Source organism: Juglans regia, chromosome 5 (genome assembly GCF_001411555.2).
Source record: "Juglans regia cultivar Chandler chromosome 5, Walnut 2.0, whole genome shotgun sequence".
Lineage (NCBI taxonomy): Eukaryota > Viridiplantae > Streptophyta > Magnoliopsida > Fagales > Juglandaceae > Juglans > Juglans regia.
Genome location: NC_049905.1, coordinates 21,029,115 through 21,051,613, shown reverse-complemented (window position 1 = coordinate 21,051,613; position 22,499 = coordinate 21,029,115). Strand labels below are relative to the sequence as shown.

Sequence of the window (22,499 nt, the reverse complement as noted above, 5' to 3'; positions counted from 1 at the left end):
TGCACTTGTATACCAATTTTGAACAAAGCTAATATAACATATATAATATACAAAAACCTGTTATACATGTAGTAATATTCCCACCTCCACCTTGTTCTACATCCAGTACGTCCACACTTGCTACTTCTTTAGTTGAGTCATTTGAAAGTGGGTCCTCCTCGTCTCATAAATTCCTTTTTTGAGGCAACCCTTGTCCATTTGGGCCGCTACTTGCAAATGATGATGCTCTACTGTGTCCACCTCGCCCCCTCCTTCCCCCTTTTACAAATTGCCACATCTTTTACTGGAATTCAAAAATGGGATTTAAGTTAAAAATTATGCACACTTTCTTAAACAATGTCTATATGTAGTTATCATAACTCCCTCATTTTGCAGAAATAAGTAACTGTGACAGTTCTCATAAATTCATCAGTATATCATTCTCAGTATGTGTAAAACCATTCATTTCAACTTCAGTCTAAAGTTTTGAAAAAAAATTACCTAAATAAGCCTTTGATGGGAAAAAAAAATGAAGTGCTTACTGTAGTTATACATTGAGAGTAGCTCAAAGTGGTGAAACCAATTATGAATTTTGTTTTTCACTCCTCAAACACTTACAAAATTAATTTCTACATTCAGACAGTTTTAAAATAGAGTTCATTATCTACTTAAATAGGCCACATAACCATTAAACTATGTCAGAAACTAGTACAGGTTTGCTTAACCAACAGTTGTGAAGCATGGTTGTCTGTTTTCATGAGCTATGAAAGCACATCTCAAATAATATGTATGAAGAGCTAGCTTTTAGGATGATTCATGTTAGCCCTGACTATAAACAAAAATACTCTTTTAAATCCTAGCTAAATATGAGTGAAATTCCTACCATGTTTTTATCTAATATATATGTGTTGATAAACTATACATGCAAGCAAATCTCTTGACCATGCAAACATTAGTTCATCATCAAGTTCTCTCTCGGGCATATTATATATGCATCATACATATCCTATATATATATATATATATTTATATCATCAGAAGTTAAGTAGAAAAGATTATTGGACCGATTGTTTGACAATATGAAATCCAATGTAGGATTGACCATTTTAAGCTTCTTATGAATTCTAACAATTAACACTTGCATTGTCAGAGATGCCACTAAATATATGGTCTAAATCAAAAGTTCTACCTTTTTACCATGATTTGTCTTCCTCATTCTCTTGGTCTTCCACATTATCTATGTATATGTTCAGACACGTGGTAGTACAACCCAAATTAAGCATAAATATTGGGCATATTTGTTCACATGCTTCTTACTAGCACATTTAGATCACTCTTTGAACCGACAAGGGTATCTTGTGTATAGGATAGCATGTTTGTAAAACGACAGCTAAAGGGAAATGCTACTTGGTTAAATGGATAATCAATTTGCCTGTAGGTTTTAGATTCTAGACTAGCTTGTTATAAAGTGTATTATTATGAGTTTATGAAATCTTAAAACCCATAATATTCAAGGGTCTTATGTAGACTAATATTTGTTTTCATAAGATTTTTTTTTTCAAAACATGTTCAAAGCATAAATATATCTTAGAGAGTCTTTGAAGACAATAAGCATGCATTTGGATGTGTGTTGACAAATCTGTGTTCTAAAACTTTTTCCAAGTAAATGAAAAGTATTCTGTTAATTATCAGTTGGCAGATTACTATGATTTTTCAAAAACCTCCCAACCCATGTAAATATTCTCAACCTCAAATAACTCTTATCAGTTCACATCTGTGGGAGATTGAAGAGTGCATGTAAAACCCATGTCAAACCATGTTAGAAAAAAAATGTACAAATGCTAAACCTAGAGAAGGAGTCCTCACATGGGAAAGCCCGTATCCGGTTTTAAATTCTGGGATGCGTGGCAGAGGTCAACAACCAGCTTGTTACACTTGCAATGCAGCTTCAGTGAGAGGGAGCCCGAGAATACGAAGAGAGATGTAACCTCTTTACCAAGCTAAACCAAGAAATCGAAGCAGGGAAGACATGTTTTACACTTACTTAGCAAAAGTAAAACTAGAACTATGGATAGCAAGGTGTACAAAGCGTAAAGGGGAGACAACTATCCATTCAGGAAAAATCATACCCATCATAGTGACAAGCAGGGAAGTGACCTCTAGCGCCATTTCGCATTTTCACACTATCCGGCCCTTACAATGTACAATGAAAAATTTAGAAAAAATTGACTATCCCGCCCATAACATCCTCTTTACTCCCACCTCTTCACTTGTAATGTAAAATTCACTTTATGACTATGATTAGTACAAGTCACTACATGGCCTTGAACTGCACAAAAGTGAAAAGTGTTATATTTAACATATAAAAATTAGAAATTTCAACTTTTACCCTTGTAAAGGCAAAAATACCTTTTCACCTTAGACTTACTAATGAAACTAGCAAATTTTTAAATTTTTGACGATTGGTGAGAAGAGTGCTCCTTGTTTTTTACTTTGTAAGAAAATTTAATTTATTTCATTTTACAATAAATTAAATTCTTGTGAGCCTACATATTTGTATTCTAAACGTACAAATACAAAACCTCATATTTAATATTTATTTTTTTAACAAAAAACTACCCTCTAAATAAGATTTTTAAAGTTTCTAATGCGCAAGAGTGATTAAATTAATTCAACTATATAACGCATCAAAAATTTTCCTGAAAATTCACCATATATTTTCCACTTCAATGTCATGCACATTTTTAAAAAATCTCATAGATAGTTCATTGAATCCAACATACAATTCCTATTTCATTGTCATGCTTTGAAAATAAAAAGTTCACCATACATGGTTCCTTAAATCTACAAAAACTATTAGCATTCCTTCTAAGTGTATGCAAGATTGCTTTTCTGTAATGGCAGAATTACATTAATTCAATCATTCCTCAAAGCGCATACAAACTTCAAAACTACAAAGAAACTTGGGAACATCCTATTCAAAGTAAACTCCCTTAACATAATAACATATAATTCCTTATCATTCTTGCCATTAAAAGGAATGGGAAAGCAGGCAGGTAATTATACAATTCAATTGAATTATACCAGCCCCTACTTGTAGGCAAGCATGTAATTATACCATTTATGGAATTATACCATCCAGTTACCTACATGTATACCATTCAATTAACCATGTGCTGCTCTCTAGCAAACCAGGATGAAAATAGTAGTGTGTGCATACAATTAAGGTAATAATCAATACCATCCTCAACATACGTCATCATCATTCTTTCTTCCAACTTTCAATTACATATTTACACCTCATAATCCAATTTTTGCATTGACCCCCATTTCTAAAAAAGATCCAAAAAATTCATGAAAATGAACCCCCTAGCTGGCAATTCAAAGAAGATGTTCATCATTCTCGTCCATCAAAGTTCTTCCTTCGACCTTCGATGTAGGTCTTCTATAATGTTAGCTGTGAGAAACCACTCCATCTGCACACAATATTAACACCTGATGAGTAACATGATCCCACTTTTACATAACTATGTTTTTTTGTGATTGTTAACTACAAAATGCCAAGCATCATTTGCCTATCCAAATCCGTATCACTTATATGTTATAGACTTCAAATAGTTGAGAGATAAGGCATTATAATAAATACATCCCACAAGTTTTCATCTTACTCCTATTGGAATACAAAATCTTGAAGATGGACTCCACTTCCTACCACTTAAGATACTCACAAGGTCTGGGGTACACTCATTTTCCTTTATCTACAACAATTTGGCAACAACATTTCATCCATAATTCCCAATTTAATAACAATAGTCATTGGTGGGAAACTAGTTACTCCATAGAAGAAGGTGTTCAAATATACAACATAGTGAAAATAGTTTTCTTACAACACAACAAATATTGAAACTATAATTTTTTCCACTGCTTTCCCCCCATAATTATTCCTATAGTGAAATGAGGTTATAAAAGACTAGGCTGTTTGTAATCTCTTCAGCCCAAGATGAACCAACAAAGTCCTACTTATCTTTTAGTACTAGTTGCCCAACCTCATGAAATAAAAGTTGAGCTTACGAATATTAATTCGCAATGAAGTGTGTATTAGAACGTCAATTTCAGTTCTACTCATCTTATGCCAAATGGTATTGCTTTAAGCCCATCATGTCAATTGGGAAGTTCTGATGCTCTTATACAAAATTAAAAAATAATAAGCAAAGTGCATGTAGTCTAGGGCTACGTTGGGGTAGTGAGAATATCTGAGAAGTGTTGAGAATATTTGTGAATAGTTATGAGTAGAGATTGAAGTGATTTTGCGGGTCCCATTGAGAGTATTATGAGTTGTTTGGATGTGTGAAGTATGTTGAGTTGTTGACTTTTGGATAGGTAGTTGAAAAAGGTATGGGTTCCATAAATATTATAGTGATTTTATTTTTAGTAATAAATATTATAGTGATTTTATTATAGTGATTTTTTAATATTAATAAATATTATAGTGATTTTATTTTATTTTTATATATATTAGTGATAAATATTATAGTGATTTTATTTTTTATTAATATATTACAGTGATTTTATTTTTTATTTATATATAATAGTGATAAATATTATAGTGATTTTATTTTTTATTTATATATTATAGTGATTTTATTTTTTTATTTATATTTAATAATGATAAATATTATAGTGATTTATTTTTTATTTATATATAATAATGATAAATATTATAGTGATTTTATTTTTCATTTATATAAATAGTGATAAATATTATAGTCATTTTATTTTTTATTTATATATTATAGTGCTTTTATTTTTTATTTATATATTATAGTGATTTTATTTTTTATTTATATTTAATACTGATAAATATTATAATGATTTTATTTTTTATTTATATATAATAGTGATAAATATTATTGATTTTAATTTTTATTTATATATAATAGTGATAAATATTATAGTTATTTTTGGAAAGACTTTGATACGAAGATGATTCATTGCGTTTGGCATATGGAGTATTTTCAATAGTACGAGAATACTTGAAAAGTGTTGAGGTATGTTGGCTATCCAAACTTAAGAAACAATACCTTATGCACCAGCCTTCAATAATTACAACTTTATTCTTACACTTACATGTCATCGACTCTTCTTGAGTTTGAGCAATAACATGTCATGCGTCGTCTGTGAAGAACCATCACTACAACAAATCTTGTTTTTTCCCAGGAGGGACTGTAATCGAAAAAAGTGTAGATTTCGTGGAATAAAATTGGTGGGGAAAAATTCTTTTCCACCAAATTCTGATTTCATGGGAAAAGCTATCATTTTTGCCACGACATGAACGATGGATAAAACATTTTAATTTCATGGCAACTAAGTTCACTAACATCAACTCGTGGTCAGTAATAATATCTTTATCCATGGAAGAAGTTTGTGGAAAATCAAGTATATCCATAAATCCCTTCGTGGCAAAAGATGTGTCTTTTAAGTTTTACCAACCGATTCGATCGTGGTGAAAAATTATTACGGATGATCAGTTCTATTGGAAATAAGCAATTCCCACCACAATTATCTAGTATAATGTTGTGAGAAAAACTCTTCACATTCCCATGGGAAGAGGTTGTGGCAAAAAGTGTTTGCCCATGACATGTTTTCTGGGAAATAATATTTTCCATAAAATACTTATTTACAAAGAAATATTATCGCAGGAAATAATCACTTCCTGTAAATAAAAAAGTATTTGCCACGAGTTGTATTTGCGGCAAATATTATCAACATATAAGTTTACATGATTAGATTACATAGACTTTCATCATTCCCTTTAATAAAACCACATCACAATGAAAACTTCCATACTTATAATTCTTTGTTTCGACAATGTAGTGTACCAGCCATACACGTCTATATACACTAGAATAATGCACTTGAGACATAAAGGTATGATTTTTACCATGCGTAAGGGCTAGACAACGAATGAGGCGTGCGGGAGGTGCTGCTGCGTCCATGGGTTGCTCGTGGTGGTGCTGCATCTTGGCTAGAGGCAGCGATGATGGCTCATGGCGGCAGGGAAGGACACTATAATTAGAAAACCGTAAAACCGTGGAGGTGTGCGGTGGAGACCAGCGAAAGAGATCGTGTGAGGGAGAGAGATGTGGGAGTCGGGGTGGAGTGACGATTGGAGATTGGCGGAATCGTAGGGCAGCTAAGGGTGGTGATGGCCATGGCTAGAGATGGCGGAGGTGCACGGATCTGTTGGGATCCGAGACGGAGAGGGAGAGAGAGAGAATCGACGAGAGGGTGAGGGGCTGAGGGGGAAGACCCACGATGGCTCGACGGCAAAAGGAGCCGTTAGCGGTGGCGCAACAGGGAGGAGAGGCTCGATAGTCGCAAGGAGAGAGAGAGAGAGAGAGAGAGAGAGAGAGAGAGTATCGCACAGGTGTTTTTGGGGGGACGGGGGGAGAAAGGAACGAGGGATTTAATTTTATTAGTATTTGTGGTGGGTTATTATCATCGAAAAAGCTCATAACACAGCTGCAAATACTAATAACATGAATTAAAATGGTTAGTATATTTGCGGCGGACAAGAGTCACCGCAAAAAGATAAAAATCTCGTCAAAAAAACTAATAACCCACGACAAAAAAAAAAAAAAAAATATTCGTGTAAGACTATTTGCGGCGAGATAATGTCGCCGGAAAAATCTAATAACCTTGTGGCCAAGACTTATAACCCACGAAAGAAACATATTTTTGGTAAATTTATTTCCGGCGACTTATAATCGACGCAAAAAACTTTTATTTCATGGCAAAAAGTAGTTTTCCCACAAAGTTGTACTCACCAATGTGATCTCGTAGAAAAAGAGTTGTATTTTTTCCAACGAAAAATTTTTGTGTCATAAACCTACTATTTGCCACGATCATATATATTGGAAAAATAATTCGTGGAAAAAACTCATATTTGTTGTAGTGCATATATACACAATAAGCATCTAGTATAAGATATCAATACAATTCCTAGTTCATCTAAACAAGTTTACTCATGCACATGGGTTGTGATATAGTTGGCAGAAAATACTTCATGAAACCACGACAGGGGCTCATGGATGGGATTATAAAATGAAGGTAATGAATTCATGAAAAAAAAACCATTCACGATTATCGGGCCCATATATAAAAAAGTATGAATTCACTAAATTGCATATCAACTCATTCATGACTACATATAGGATTTAAGCTTAAATGAAAATAAAATTTGGGAAATTAATAATACCATCACCATCATTCGTCTCCTCATCATGCAGATGAGGCTTAGACTCACAACCGGAGTTATCATCGTCATTTATGTCCTCCATCCCAATACATTGTTAAGTGTGTCATTATCAATAAATGCTTCATCGTCAATTGGTTGGGACGAGTGTCGATGTGATATGATTGATGGATCAATGGGCAAATGCTTTTCATCGACTCGATGCAATGGATTGGACGTGCCATATTTACTTTCGATAATAGGAGGATAGTTGACAACATTAGTGTAACCCTCATCGTATGCTTCACCCCCAGAGATTCGTCAACATGGTTCTCCTCCTCAACTAGACCAAATTATGAGTGATATAGTTGCTATGAAGAGAGATTTTTTTGATTATGAAAAATGCATGAACTTCCGGATGTCTGAGTTGGAACATAATAGTGAGTCTCATAGAGAAACTCAACAAGATGCTTAGGCATCACTGTTGCTGGAAGCAGGAGATCTTTTTGTGTGGATTGCATCAATCCAATAGCCAAGACAGTGTGAATTGTAGGGAAATTATTTTGATGTGTAGGTAGGAAAGTGTTAGGTAGGTTATGTTAGAACAAGTGGCAGGGAAATGATGATGGTTTTATGAATATATTCTAGAATTCATTAGAAATGTGTAAGATCTGACTTTTGAATTGGTTGCATAGATACATGGCTGTTTGGAATTGTCTCTTGTTGTTCCTCTAAGTTGTTCATCAGAGCGTTGTGGTTATTATGAAGGGGTGAGAAACCAATGACATATATACACTTTAATAGGTTTGTAGAAAGGTATTATGATGACAACCTTGGGAACCTACATTTGCCATGTTTCAATCTATGTTGGTTCCATAGTAGGCACCACCGTGCATGTAGAAGATCAGGATGACTATGGTTCCAGCAAAATGATTATTCATAGTCGTGGAAGGCAGTTGTCGAGAGCTGGTGGAGGTAATGGACAAGCGGCAAAAGCATTAAGCATAATTGTACTCCTTGGACAGGGGTAAGTATAAAATGTGAGTTGGAATTTAGATTCTAGTTATTTATGAAATATATTGTATGCATCTACTTTATATTTGTTTGCATATGAAAGGTGTTAATTTTCATAGTGCCAGTTTGGATATATATATATATATATATATATATATATATATATATATATATATAGTGAGGTGTTTGGAATGGAGTATTTTTGGATGCCAAAACTGATGGTGTAGATTCTTAGATAGATATTAGTAAAAATGTATATGGCTGGTCATAACTGGGTATTGCATGTTTGAGGAGACTTACAAAGAATTATAGGGTTGTTCATAAGTGGGTTGAAAAATTTATATATTGCAGTTAGTATGCATGTATTGTTTCAGGTGGCTTTGAGAATGGAATTAAAAACATGGTAGATTTTATATGGCTGGTTTTTTTTTCTTTGTCTTGTATGTTTTATCTTTAATGTGAAAAATGATCTTCATAGTTTTAGTTTGAGATCTCCATCAGTGGTTGTTAAAAGGCACCTAAGGTGAGGTTGTAAACCGCAGGAGGGGGAGTGTAAAGTTTCAAATTTGATCAGTCAATAGAAAATATTTAAATGTGCCTTTCTAGTCTTAAACTAGTGGGATTATTTTATGAACACTTGAGTAAGGTTCCATGAAATCAAAGTGTTGGATATGTGGAAGTTATAATCAGGCCATTATTATGTCCCAAATAAGAAAATGTTTGTATCAGCATTTGAAGTGTTTACCATCTGTAATGTCCTAGTAGCTAGTTAGTAAGAAATGTTTTCTATTGGCTAATACAGATGCTTTGGAATGGTTTTTTTAGATAATTATGAAGGACTAATATTTTTGGATGAAGAGGGTTTGCTTCCAGATTTTGGACATATGAAATGGAGAATTTACAGCAACATGGAACTGTTTTCAATCATGTGTCTTGAACAAAAAATATGCATGTATACATGTAGTTAGACAGCTCGATTTGTTATGAACAATTTGAAGGCCATGTAGGCTTCCCTCCTGTAGTACTCCCCTATTTGTAAACTGCATAATGTATTTTCATTGCTTTGATTGACTGGTTAACCCACTGAATATTAAGATGTGTAAAACTCGTATTACTTCTGTTATATAAATATATGGGTGAATTGTATTTTTGATTGAAGTTGTTCAGATGCTGGTTTTTGTGCAAGAGTATCTTTCTTGTAACTATTTATGATATCTTGCTTAATTTGTTGTTTTTTAATTTAAAGGATTGAAATTTAGGTATTTCTGATTAGAACAATTCATGGAGAAAGAGTTGTGTCTCAGAACTTTGTCTACAAGATGTATTAGTGAGAAAATACCTTTTAAGAAGAGTTGAGGAAGTGGAAATATATAGGTACCTTCCACAATGTCAAAAAAGTATTTCCCACAACATGAACTCCTGGGAAAATGCTGGTGACAAACGGTTGTATGTTCATGGGAATTATACTTTTTTCGACGAAAATAGTTCAATGGATTACCAGTACTCCACCACCTCATTTCGTGACAATTAGTCTTTTTTTTTTTCACCTATACAGACGATTGATGCTTGTGTAAAAAATATTCTCTCGACGAAAGCTGGTCATTGCAACAACGGAATCCCACCACATCATTTCGTAGCAATTAGTCTTCTTTTCCACCTATACGGACAATTGATGCTTGTGTAAAAAATATTTTTTCGATGAAAACTGGTCATGGCGCGCAACAATTGAATTCCACCACCTCATTTCGTGGCAAATACCTGTATTTTCAAGAAATTCGTTGCATAGGGTGATATATTTGCGGCCAAATCTAGATGATTTTCACACCGATCTCATCATGGGAAACATTGCTTTTTCCACAAAATAGTGTTTTGACTCGCGGGAAAATTAGACCATTAATGGTGTCATGCATTAATGATGTCAGTAATATGATTACTCTGCACGCATGGTCATTTCTTTTGGTTGTTCAGGAGTTGTGCTTCACATAGAGACGTTTCAGAGTACTATATATTTCTTCTATCTATTAGATTTCAAGAACCCAACTCTTTTTTATTCCCCTAGTATTCTCCTAAACAATTTCAATTTCGAGCCAGCTTTGTTGGCTGCGAATACGCGCGACTTGATGCAAATCATGAACATATAATATGTAATCCCAAAACATCATGATCTTGTGCATATTATATGTACTGGCCGGGCTTCATGAGTACTCTTGATCCTTTTTTGGTTTAAGCTCAAACCCAATAAACATCATGAGCATATAAAAACATCATTCCCCCATAAAGTAATTACTAAAAGAAAAAAAAAACTTTTCTAGTGGAAGTTTGTGAGCACAAGGGTACGCATATAATAAAAGATGCTGCGAAGGCAATTAGGGATGGAAATGTTATTAGGGAAAAGACTATAGGCTGCCCACATGATGTAGTAGTCGATCCGAGTAAAAGTTTGTGATTCATGTTTTCATGTTATTTCATGCATATATAGTAGTTCAGACTATTGGTTCGATCAGTACGCACTAGATTTTTGGGGATGAGACTAGGTATATATGGCTAAATGGCCATGCATGCATACGGCTGGGTCTCCAAGTTCTTTGGCCTGCAGATTGCACAAATGTTTAGAAAGAAATAAGCTGCTGCTTGCTGGGCTAGCTTTCCTATATATATATCAAAATGGACTGCACTCATGATCATCATCGTGAACTTAAAATCATGTGCAGTTGTTTGCAGATCAGCCAGTTAATGTACCATTAACGCGTTTAACATTCTAACCAAACTTCAACTTCTTTTCTATTGCCTATTGGTTTGTCCTAAAAGGTGGCATGGATAATTAGTAGTGCTACGTACTAACGCATTAGATAAATCTCCAAGCTGTGTACTTCTTGGATTCAAGGTTTTTTAAAAAAAAAGAAGCAATTTCACTTTCATTTCCTCTTTTCTTTTCTTTTTAGTTTGTAATTCCTTCGACGTTTAATCTTAGAAAGATTTGAAATAGAACTTAAATATATATATATATATATATATGTAGTATTTGGCTTATTTGCTTAACATGTGTTATACGCATAAAACGGCATGCATGCAATCGTGTTTAATGTATTTGCAGAAATCATGTGTTCGATTCCATTCAACAGATCATCATGCAGGCCTGAAATTTATATCATTATGATCTTCTTTCTTATTGGGCTTGAATATTAATGATTATGGTCACTTGTTTATAAGACAAATTAACAAAAAATTTCCTGGCCCGTACCTAAGATCGATCCAAGTTGCAGTTTATAAACAAATGATTTCCATCCCCTTAAGCTTCAAAAGAATCCTAGTATATATATATGAATGAATGAACAAACAAAGTCAAATTTCAGAAGATCTCGGCCTTGCTCCCTCCAATCTAGGATCATTGTATGTCATTAGCGACATTTCTAATACCTACTTCCTTAAATTAAGTGGTTATTTTATACCCTAGCTATTATATCTATTACAGAAAACAAGACAATGCCATGCACATGCCCTTTGCATATCCTATTAGTTTATTAATAACATGTACACATGGTTGATCATTCATGTTCATTTTCTGAGGTTAAGAAGCTCGATCCAATTATCGAGAGTATGCAAGTAGTGGTTGTCTCTATTTGAAAAAGTATATAATCTTTTTTCTTTCACCTTCTTGCCCTAGCTGATCTCTCCCCTCCCTTTCTCACTCACTCCAACTATATATAAACCATTTTAAATTTATTATTACCATCATTATCATGTCGATAATACCATTTATTATTAATTCACTATGTTCTATATATACAGTGCTGGATATATACTTTCTTTTCTTTGAATGCACTTAATTCTAATATATAGACGTGTCAACCAGCATTAAGCGCCAACCGGCCACATGCATCGATCGACAATATATATTGTTGTTAGGATGGTCTAGAACTAATAATATTCTATCTCGTAACTATCTAGATCACTAATTTGGGGTCACCCCCAATCTATGTTGATTTGATAATTAAGTTAAACATAGATGGTGCGATTGATAATATTGTTTGAGCTTTTCCCCAAGTCGTACGTTGCAATCAAGTTCTTAAATAATAGTTTGATTGGGCACACAACTCAATTTCTCATTCCTTTTACAAATTCAAAGTAATAATTAATGAGTATACATTGCAACATTTATACATATGGAAATGGCAACAATCATGGGATGAGACTTTGATGGAGATCAATTGAACTTTGGATGGAGATTTCTTATGCTATTGTATGGTAATACTACTTACAAAAAATAAACTTACAAGCTAATATGGTTTGATCTGATACGTTAGATTGCAAAAAGCTATTTGATATAAAATAGAATTGGCGTATCACATTAAGTTAAGACAACATGTAAACTTATTTTTGTAAGACCTCTTTATAGATTTTTTCATTCAAATAAATGTGTAAATAAATTCAGGGTGCATGTATGCTTTAGAACTACTAGCTTTAGGAGCCTGATTAGATGGGTTTTGAAGATGAGAAGTGTTATAGCTACGAAAATATTACACAAAAGTAAACGTATAAACAAATATCGTTTCATATATATGATAAGTTAGATATATCGACTTTACAATAAAAGTAATTTTATAATTTAACGTACCACATCAAGTCACATCAGTTTGTGAATTTACTTTTGTGATATCGATATTTTTGTGACTAATACATTTCTTTTTTAAAGATATATAGCTTAGGGCAGTTCTTAGAATAAGAATGTCTTGATTATAGTACTGATGTCATACCCGGCCGTCTTGGCTGCTTAAATGTGTTAAGAGAACTTTTTCAAAGTTCAAACAATGCTGACATTTCCATATATTGGGTTTTGGTTTATAAGTGGGAGTTTATATCATTAGATATATGAGTAATATTACTCATCATCTTAATTATGATCATTTTCTCATCATCCCATGATATAGTATCAGATGATTGAAAATTATTTATTATATTTCACTTGTGAACTTATTATCTAATACTGCATCTAATTTCTCTTTTTCTTTTCCTCAACAAGTAATTACTTGTTGAGGAAAAGAAAAAGAGGAATTATAAATACGGTATTATTCATTTAATTGCCCTCCCCGGCCCCTTCTTAACTTTTCGATATCAAGTTTATGATCTTCAAAGTTTAGAAACGTTAACAATGAAACCCGCCGGTTGAAAAATACTTGACCAAATTATTAAGAGGAACATCGATCGCGGATTTAATTAATAATCTGTCAAATTCTCAACGTACACCAGCATGCATGTCACTGCCTCCACTTGGATGATTGAGGTCTAGTACTCATTCACAAATTAATAATATATAATGTTTGAGAACTGATCTGATATATCATGAAGATGGATATATATTTCCTGTGATCAATTGATCATGGGTGATAATTGCAGTTTTGAGCTGCTGCTCATGCATGCATGCTCCTTATAAAGTTAACCACGTGTAATTATGTATGCGCATGCAATATTTGACATTTCTTTAATTTGTCTCGAAAACTCAAATATATATATATATATATATATAAATATATATAATTAAGGTGGATGCAGGGCACTTGACTAGTCTCTGATGATCAATGGCCGGCAGATTGGCAACTGATCATCGATCATAGTTTTCTAGTACTATAATTAGGTCCTTAGTGCCATCTTGCATGCTTGGGTTTGGTTCATGAACTTTTTACGATCTATACTTTGATGTTCAACATACCTTGACTGGCCGACTGAGTTTATCACAAAATGGTACTTGGCTTATTTCATGAACTATTAATTATATATTGTGTTCTGCAATAAATATATATATATATATATATATATATATATATTGTGCATGGCATCATGCATGGATCGTACGTTAAGCTAAAAATGGGAGGCCAAGATTCTCTCCATTTTTCATTTGAAATGTGTAATATCCATTTAGTTTAAAATATGAAATGTTTTGATCATTTCATTTTCACGTAGTAATGTATTAATTCACTTTTAGATATAAAATGACCAAAATTTCTTGTATTTTACATATATTAAATGAGTATTATTTATTTCAAGTGAAATGGAGAGGATCCTATTGATCCAAGAACCGGCAACCTCCCCCATTAATGTTTGTTCCACTTAATCAATTAACCAGCCAAATTTCCCATGCATGCATGTAGTTCAAAATTAATTAATCATAGCGGTATAGTGCCAATCTCATTTATTGTTCTTCGAGATATTAGTTATATGAGCAATAATAAATAATAAATATTGTAAGATTTACTGTAGAGGACTGCTACATCTACAAAGAAATTACACAAAAATAATCTCACAAATTGACGTGACTTTATCTGATCCGTTATATCTACTTTTCAATAAAAGTAACTTTATAATCTGATGAACCACATCAAGCCACGTTAGTTTGTGGGATTATTTTTGTGTAATCTCTTTGTGGCTAGAGTATTTCCCTTTACTATATGTGCCGGCCTGATCTCCTACTCGAAATAATCAAGTTTGAATAAGAATTTGAGAAGATATTTTATCTTAAAAGAAATTACTTTTATACTTTTAAATAAAAATATATAGTAATCTTTCTTTGACGAGTAATGCTACATACAGTCATGGAGTGCGTAAGTACCACACAATCGTTTTGAAAAAAAATGAAATTTATTATTAAAAAATTAATTTTTTTTTCATGTAGGTCCAGTATTTACTCATTTTTTTAAAGAAGTTGCGTGGTGCTTACGAACTTTACGACCGCAAATATCATTTATCTTCTTTGACATTTTAGTCTTCTAGCTACGTTTTGGAAAAAAATCATACAACTTTTAGTAAGAATATTGTTTATTATTTCGAAGGAATTAATGTCAAGGCCGATAATATATCTTGGCTAGTCTTTTATAAAGTAGACACTTATTTTTATAAGAACGTTTAAAAAAGAAGCTGTATTTTGTAATTCATTTTAAAAATAATATTCAAATACATAAGAAAAAAGAGGATGCAACTATAAATAAGGTGATTTGATCATGATCATGATTCCATGCACATGCATGCAGATAGAACTTGATGAAAACCCTAGCAGCTGATCTTCCTCTCCCCGGCCCCGAGTGTTTTTTACATCGGTACAAGTACTGGCCGGTTAAGCAGTTGCCTGCATGCACCCGGCCTCCACAGTACTGCAGACCTTTACCATATGCATACAACTCAGTCATCGATCTAGGCGCGCACACATATGCATATATATATATATATTTATATATCATGCAGAATAAACAAAAAATATACATTATTTTGTGTTTTTTCTTCTTCTGCATGCCGCGCGTTGGAAATATAAATGTAATGCACAAGGAAATTAATCTCATCTGCCACTCTATCCGGAATGTGTCAATGTCACTGCCTGCAACTGATCCCATAATGAACAAAAGTCAAGAGTTCCAGACAAAGGCCAGTTATACATTCCTCTTATTTACTGTATGTTTGAAAACAAACTGGCTGGCCTATGATCTCTACCCTAAACCCTAACCAACCCTAACCAAGATTAAGCGCTGCTCTGCTAGGTTTTGTACATGTACATGAAAACATGGGGTTCCCAGAAATACATTTGCCTAATTTTTAAGTGCTGCATTTCGAGGAGGCACGAGCACTTTCCCGGCATTTCGTCTAAGCTCTTCGAAGTTGTCAAAACTTTTCTCTAGATTCTCGTGATCAACTCCTTTGCCCTAAAACACCCTCCATCGTATTTGCAAACATACCCCTCTTTTCCTTCCGTCCTCTCTCTCTCTCTCTCTCTCTCTCTCTCTCTCTCTCTCTCTCTCTCTCTCTCTCTCTCATGTTTTCGCTTAGTACGTACTGGACTTCAAGCTAGGTTTAGTTTGGTGGTTTCGAATCCACAAGGTAAGTTAAAAGATAAACAAATTAAAACATGACCTTGGTTTGGACCGACCTTTGTTTTTATAAAACTTTTCAACTTATTTCATTTTATTTTATCTAATTATTACAAATTTTTCAAATTTTCACATAAAATAAAATAAACAATTCAACTTTTTCAAATTTCAGAACAAAAATAATATTAAAAAAATATTCTAACAATATTTAATTTTTAATTTTTATCTATAAAAAAAAAAAGAAGAGATTATATATCTTGGCTGACATATATAACTTATATATATATATATATATATACACCAAAAGACTGATCAAAGAGTATGATCATATGTAGGATATATTCCTTTAAAAAAAAAAGGAAAAAAGGAGTATTCAATTTGTATGATTAATGATAGTAGATGAAAGGGTGATAGAGTAATAATCGGAATTGGTGTCATTAATTGATCGTGGTCATATAGTGGTCAAACTAGTAATCCCCCTTGTTTATTATGTTTCTTAGTGCAAGCATGCAAACTGGATAATTGGCCATCCTGGCTCGCAACTAGTGAATAGACAGAATTAAGAAACAGAGTGAAGAAACACAACTTTTCAAACCAAAACCCAAAAGCCGGAATGAGACTGACACGTACGCGTACTCCTTCACATTCGTCCGAATTTGGTCTCGGAACCTGAAACGGCGTGAGGAGCCTGATTTAATGATCTCTTACCACGATTGGCCGGTGGCGAATCCCCACAACCCCTCCTCCCCTGCATTCTCGACTTTCAAGAAACGAAATAGACTCTCTGACACTGAAGAGAGATTCTTGTTTCTTGGTACACAATCTCGTTTCTTTTTTTGTATTCTCAAATTTTCTATCTTAATTCATCTGCAAGGGGTTGCATGTCACAGTCAAAATAATGTTTTTTTACCCCTATCTCGGAGTAAAATAATGGATGTTGTTCTTTGCGATTTGTTTGAACTTCTGCTCCGGCTTTTCTTCTTGCAGCATGCAGTAGTACTCATGTTTATTATTTGTATTTAGTTAGTTCGATCTTCTTTTTTTCTCTCTTGAACCAGTTAAGGGGATTTCACCTTTTGGTTTCTTCTTCTTCTTCTGATATTTTAGTTCTAGGGTTCTGACTGTTTGGAGGTTTTGCAGTTGAAAAGGTTGATCAAGAAAGCGAGAGACGTGGGTTTTGTCTCCTCATTGTGGTGCATGTTAGTCAACGTAGCATTATTTTAGTGTACAAGAATTTGGCAGGAACCATGCATGCCATGTATCTATAACGACAGGTGATTTAAGTTTGTTTCGTTTACATAATTTAGATAACTGTACGTTTTGTTTATTAACTCGTGATCTGGATGTTTAGATTCCTAGCTAGGCTAGCTAGCTGTGTTCTCTTATAATTAAGTACACGCCTGTAGTAGTCTTGTACAACTCAATGATGCAGGCCACACTGATGCACTCGCCTTCAAGGAAACTGACTACATATGTAAAATTCGGATATCCAAAACCCTGAATAAGAATAAAAATTCTTTTGCGGCTGTGTCGTCTGATCTATTTCGATGTTGGATGATGTAATATAATTTTTTAGGCGTCATTGACGCATGCAACAGGCCGTATTATTATTTATTTCCGAATTCTTTCTTTTATGTGTGCGTGGTACATGACATGATGTACATATCCGGACTGAGATAATCAAATTCCTTGGGCTTATCAGTACAGAAGTTAACTTCACATTAAAACAGAAATTAATGATCATTTTATCTAATGAAAAGGTCATTTCAACGATGCAGATAAATTCTTGGAGAAAATATTGTAGGACAGGTAATTGTGACTATAAGAAAACCGTTTATTTTTAGTTATTTTATTTGAAAATGATTATTTTTTGTTAAAATGTGTATGTTTTCGTCTCAAATAATCGTTATCGTCACAAATAATTATTCATAAATACTCATTTTTTTTTGTAGTGTCTATGTCAAAATATTTATAGCTAGTGGCATTTCAAACATTTATATAGTATATATATATAAGTACTGCTTTTACCATGGCCGTTCACTGAATGCTGTATATCATGCATGTGTACATCTAGTAAAAGTACTACTAATTGGGTTGATGTAGGATATATAATCACTTTGTCAATTCTATTCTTTTAGCTAGGCTTTGGACTTGTAAATATATTCTGGACGACAGAAAGCATTGTACAAGTACTCTATACTTTGTTATGGATCGACATGAGTTATAGTACCAGTATCTTCTTTTTATTTTGGGATGAATAAGTTCTACTGACATGCATTTTCAAATTTTAATTTATAAGCCTTTGACTGGTGCGAAAATCGACAAGGTGGTCAACAGATTTCTACTTGGGGGAACCAAACGAAATCCTTCATTAATCTATAGTTGTATTCTTTTTTTATATATATATATATATATATATATTGAACCAAGTTGATGTTATTTGAACAAGAGCAATTCTTACTCTTTCTCCAGTACTTTATTCATTTAATATGTCGGATTTTTCCCCTAAAATATTGTATGTCCGTACACATACATCTTTAACACATGCAGGACTCGGGGATCCACAAATTGGGTGGTGAGTACCCAGTTGGGAGATCTGTGGTTACAGGGTTTGATCGTCTGTTTGTAGCTTAGTTTGGCCTTAGAGATGAGAGTGTGAGAGAGATCAGAGAGAGAGAGAGAGAGGTCGGTTAACTTTACGTAGAGTGTCAATATTGAGGCTGAGATGATTTGCATGAGTGTGGGAATGCTGGGCTTTGGGGAGTCATTTATTGCACAGAACGAGGACGAGAGTTCCAATAAACCAAGTGGGTAGAGAGAGAAAAAGGGGTGGGTTTGGATTTTCCACTTGGAATTGTGGGTTTGTCTTAGTATAAATACCGAAGAAGCTCAACTCTCATATATATATATATAGTTTAGTATGACACTCGATCGTGTCCTTCGACCTTCATACTTTCTTATGGATTTAATAATGCTATCCTGAATCAATAATATACATTATAATAGGATGATCTGACCTTGTTTGAAGTGTTGGATACGTTGAAGAGAGTTAGACCACCCAAAAAATGACCATTGCTAGAGGGGTTTGTAGGATCAGAAGCACGTTTTAAGAAAGCAATTCATGTAGTACATTACTATATATCAAGATTTTCTCTTTCCAGTCTCCTCTCCTTTCGCCTAAGCAATAAAAGCTGTCTGAGAGATAGAGAGAGATACTAATTGACTGTTGCAAACCCTAGTCACTTGGTTAGACCCAGCAAAGTTTTTCCAGTACTTCCAATCTTTTCTTTCCCTCAATCATTTATATCGCTTCATTTGTAGTCTAATTCTGTTTTGTTCTCTCATGCAGGGGATTCTTGATTTCTTGAAGAACAAACATATACATAGATAGTCAAAGATCAATCGAACATCGATCTCGGCTCCATGAATTCAAACAACTGGCTTTCCTTTCCTCTTTCTCCCACTCATTCTTCCTTACCAGCACATCTACAAACAACTCCGTCTCATCACTTTTCTCTAGGTCTAGTGAATGATCAAATGGAAAATCCATTCCAAAGCCAAGGTACTTTCTAGTCTTTCCTCTTCTTCTTATCCTCCTCCTATTTTTCTTGATCTCCTCCTCTCTCACTTTCATATTATGTTGTACATTTGCAGAGTGGAATCTAATGAATACCCATGCCAGTAATGAAGTTCCAAAGGTTGCTGATTTTCTAGGCGTGAGCAAATCTGAAAATCAATCAGATCTTGTAGCCTTCAACGAAATGCAGGCTAATGATTCTGGTTACCTATTCCAAAACAACAGTCTAGTGCCAGTGCAAAACCCAGTAATAGCCACCTCTAGTCAATATGAATTTCAAGAAAATGCGAATAGTTTGCAGTCATTGACATTATCCATGGGTAGTGGTAAAGGATCGGCTTCATGTGAAGCCAGTGGTGATAGTCCTAATAATGTTGAAGCCACTCCTAGAAGGTCTTTGGATACTTTTGGGCAAAGAACATCAATATATCGTGGTGTAACTAGGTTTGTATATCTACTTGCATCTATTCATAGTGCAATAGTACTGTTTCGTCTCAGAACATCTCAATCTTTATGTTGCTTGATTTATACTATTAATTTGTATTCTCTGCAAATATAGGCATAGATGGACAGGTAGGTATGAAGCTCATCTTTGGGATAATAGTTGTAGAAGGGAAGGGCAATCAAGAAAAGGTCGCCAAGGTAACTTAACATTTTTCAAGGGCTTATTTTTCCTTTTGGGGCATTACCTAATTGCTAGCTATTTCGAATGTTACTAACTCGATGATTCTCTTGATCCTCTGCATCTTCTCTTGCAGTTTATTTAGGTGAGCACGATTTTCTCCCTTGACTTCTTAATTTCAAACTTCTTTTATTCATTTTCGATATTAGTGTTTTTATAACATCTTCTTATTGTATTTATTTTAATTCTTCTTTTGAGCAGGTGGGTATGACAAAGAAGAGAAGGCAGCTAGGGCCTATGATCTTGCTGCACTGAAATACTGGGGAACTTCCACCACTACCAATTTTCAAGTAAGTTTGTGCTGCCGTTTCTGTCGTGGCCATCTGTGATACAAATGCATGCCATGCTGCATTTGTGTCATTAATGTACTTGGGTTGGTTCTAATTTGTGGACACTGGTTCAATTGGCTTTTGCAGATCAGTAACTATGAGAAGGAATTGGAGGAGATGAAGCACATGACAAGACAAGAATTTGTGGCCTCTATTAGAAGGTGAGATATTGATCATGGCGTTATTAGCTTGCAGGAGTGAGTTTTGACTCAGTAAAATCTTGGTATGTGGAAAAATCATACAGACTAGATTTAACATGCCAACATTGCCCAACCCATTTTCTCTGTCTGGAAGATATTCCTGAAAATAAGCAATGTCTTCGTAATGAACACATAGTTACATGCAGCATATGTGCTTGATGATCGCTAGAGTTATTTTATCGTTTCGAGAACAATTATCTGTTTCTTTTCTTGAGTTACTTGCAACTAAGTTCTACATTTTCTTCTATTGGTGATCAATTTCAGGAAGAGTAGTGGCTTTTCTAGGGGTGCATCCATGTATCGCGGAGTTACAAGGTACATTACAAGAAAAGAGGCTCTCTAGTCTCTCTCTATCTCTCAATTTCTCATGACAACATATTTGAACAGGCACCATCAACATGGAAGATGGCAAGCAAGAATTGGCAGAGTTGCAGGAAACAAAGATCTTTATTTGGGAACTTTCAGTAAGTCATGATCTACATGCAAAATATTCATCATAAAATATTTTAGCCTCGCAAAAAAGAAAACTCCATATATTGATTATGCAAGCACTTTTTAAGAAGATTCCATCTAATATTACAAATTAAAGAAAATTTTGGTAGAAAGATTTCACCATTATTTAATTCTTAATATATAAATCATAAAGGTACGGAGGAGGAAGCAGCAGAAGCATATGACATTGCAGCAATAAAGTTCAGAGGCCTTAATGCAGTCACCAACTTTGACATGAATCGTTATGACGTGAAGAGCATTCTTGAAAGCAACACTCTTCCCATTGGGGGAGGGGCCGCCAAACGACTAAAGGAGGCTCAAGCCATCGAATCTTCAAGAAAACGTGAAGAAATGATTGCCCTTGGCTCAAGCTTTCATCAATATGGTGGCTCAAGCTCAAGCAGGTTACAAACATACCCTCTAATGCAGCAGCAGCCGCCGCCGCCATTTGAGCAACCCCAACCTTTGCTAACCTTACAAAACCAGGAGATTTCTCAGTACACCCAAGACCCTTCATTCCACCAAAGTTACATACAAACCCAGCTCCATTTGCACCAGCAACATGGTTCTAATTATAATATTCACCAGCCAGGCCAGAATAATTCTCCCTTTTACAACAGTTACCTTCAGAGCCACCCGGCTTTTCTTCAGGGTTTGATGAACATGGGATCATCTTCGTCATCTCATCATGTGATGGAGAATGATGGCAGTTCTAGTGGAAATTACAGTACTGGAGGATATCTGGGGCATGGGGTTGTTGCCATGGCTTCTAATTCCACGTCAGGCAATGCAGCGGGATCTGCGGATGAGCTCGCGCTCGTGAAGGTTGACTACGACATGCCTTCTGGGGGTTATGGCGGCTGGTCGGAGGACTCGGTTCAGGGATCGAATCCCAATGTTTTCTCAATGTGGAATGACTAAGATGTTTTGAGGAAAATCTGTCTGTGGACATGGCCGGAACTAACTTTTAGGCCGTGTAGGAAACCAAATATTTTACTGCATGCATGCACTGCTTTTTTGTTTTTTCGCTTGTTTCTTTATAATGTTACTAGTATCGAGTTTCATTGCAAAACCAAATTAAGAAGCCAGGATTTCAACTTTAACTTTATCTTGTTCGAACAGTTTGTAATGGTTCTTGATCA

At 34.4% G+C, this 22,499-nt stretch overlaps 1 protein-coding gene across 1 annotated transcript; it reads left to right on the top strand.

Moving 5' to 3' along the window:
• The first annotated feature begins 19,245 nt into the window (after positions 1-19,245).
• On the top strand, positions 19,246-22,499 carry LOC108980889 (AP2-like ethylene-responsive transcription factor PLT2). The gene is made up of 10 exons (XM_018951927.2): positions 19,246-19,323; positions 19,427-19,639; positions 19,732-20,098; positions 20,214-20,296; positions 20,413-20,421; positions 20,538-20,626; positions 20,753-20,826; positions 21,130-21,180; positions 21,253-21,329; positions 21,512-22,499. The coding sequence occupies exons 2-10, from the start codon at positions 19,501-19,503 to the stop codon at positions 22,276-22,278; spliced, it is 1,656 nt and encodes a 551-aa protein (XP_018807472.1). The 5' UTR covers positions 19,246-19,323; positions 19,427-19,500; the 3' UTR covers positions 22,279-22,499.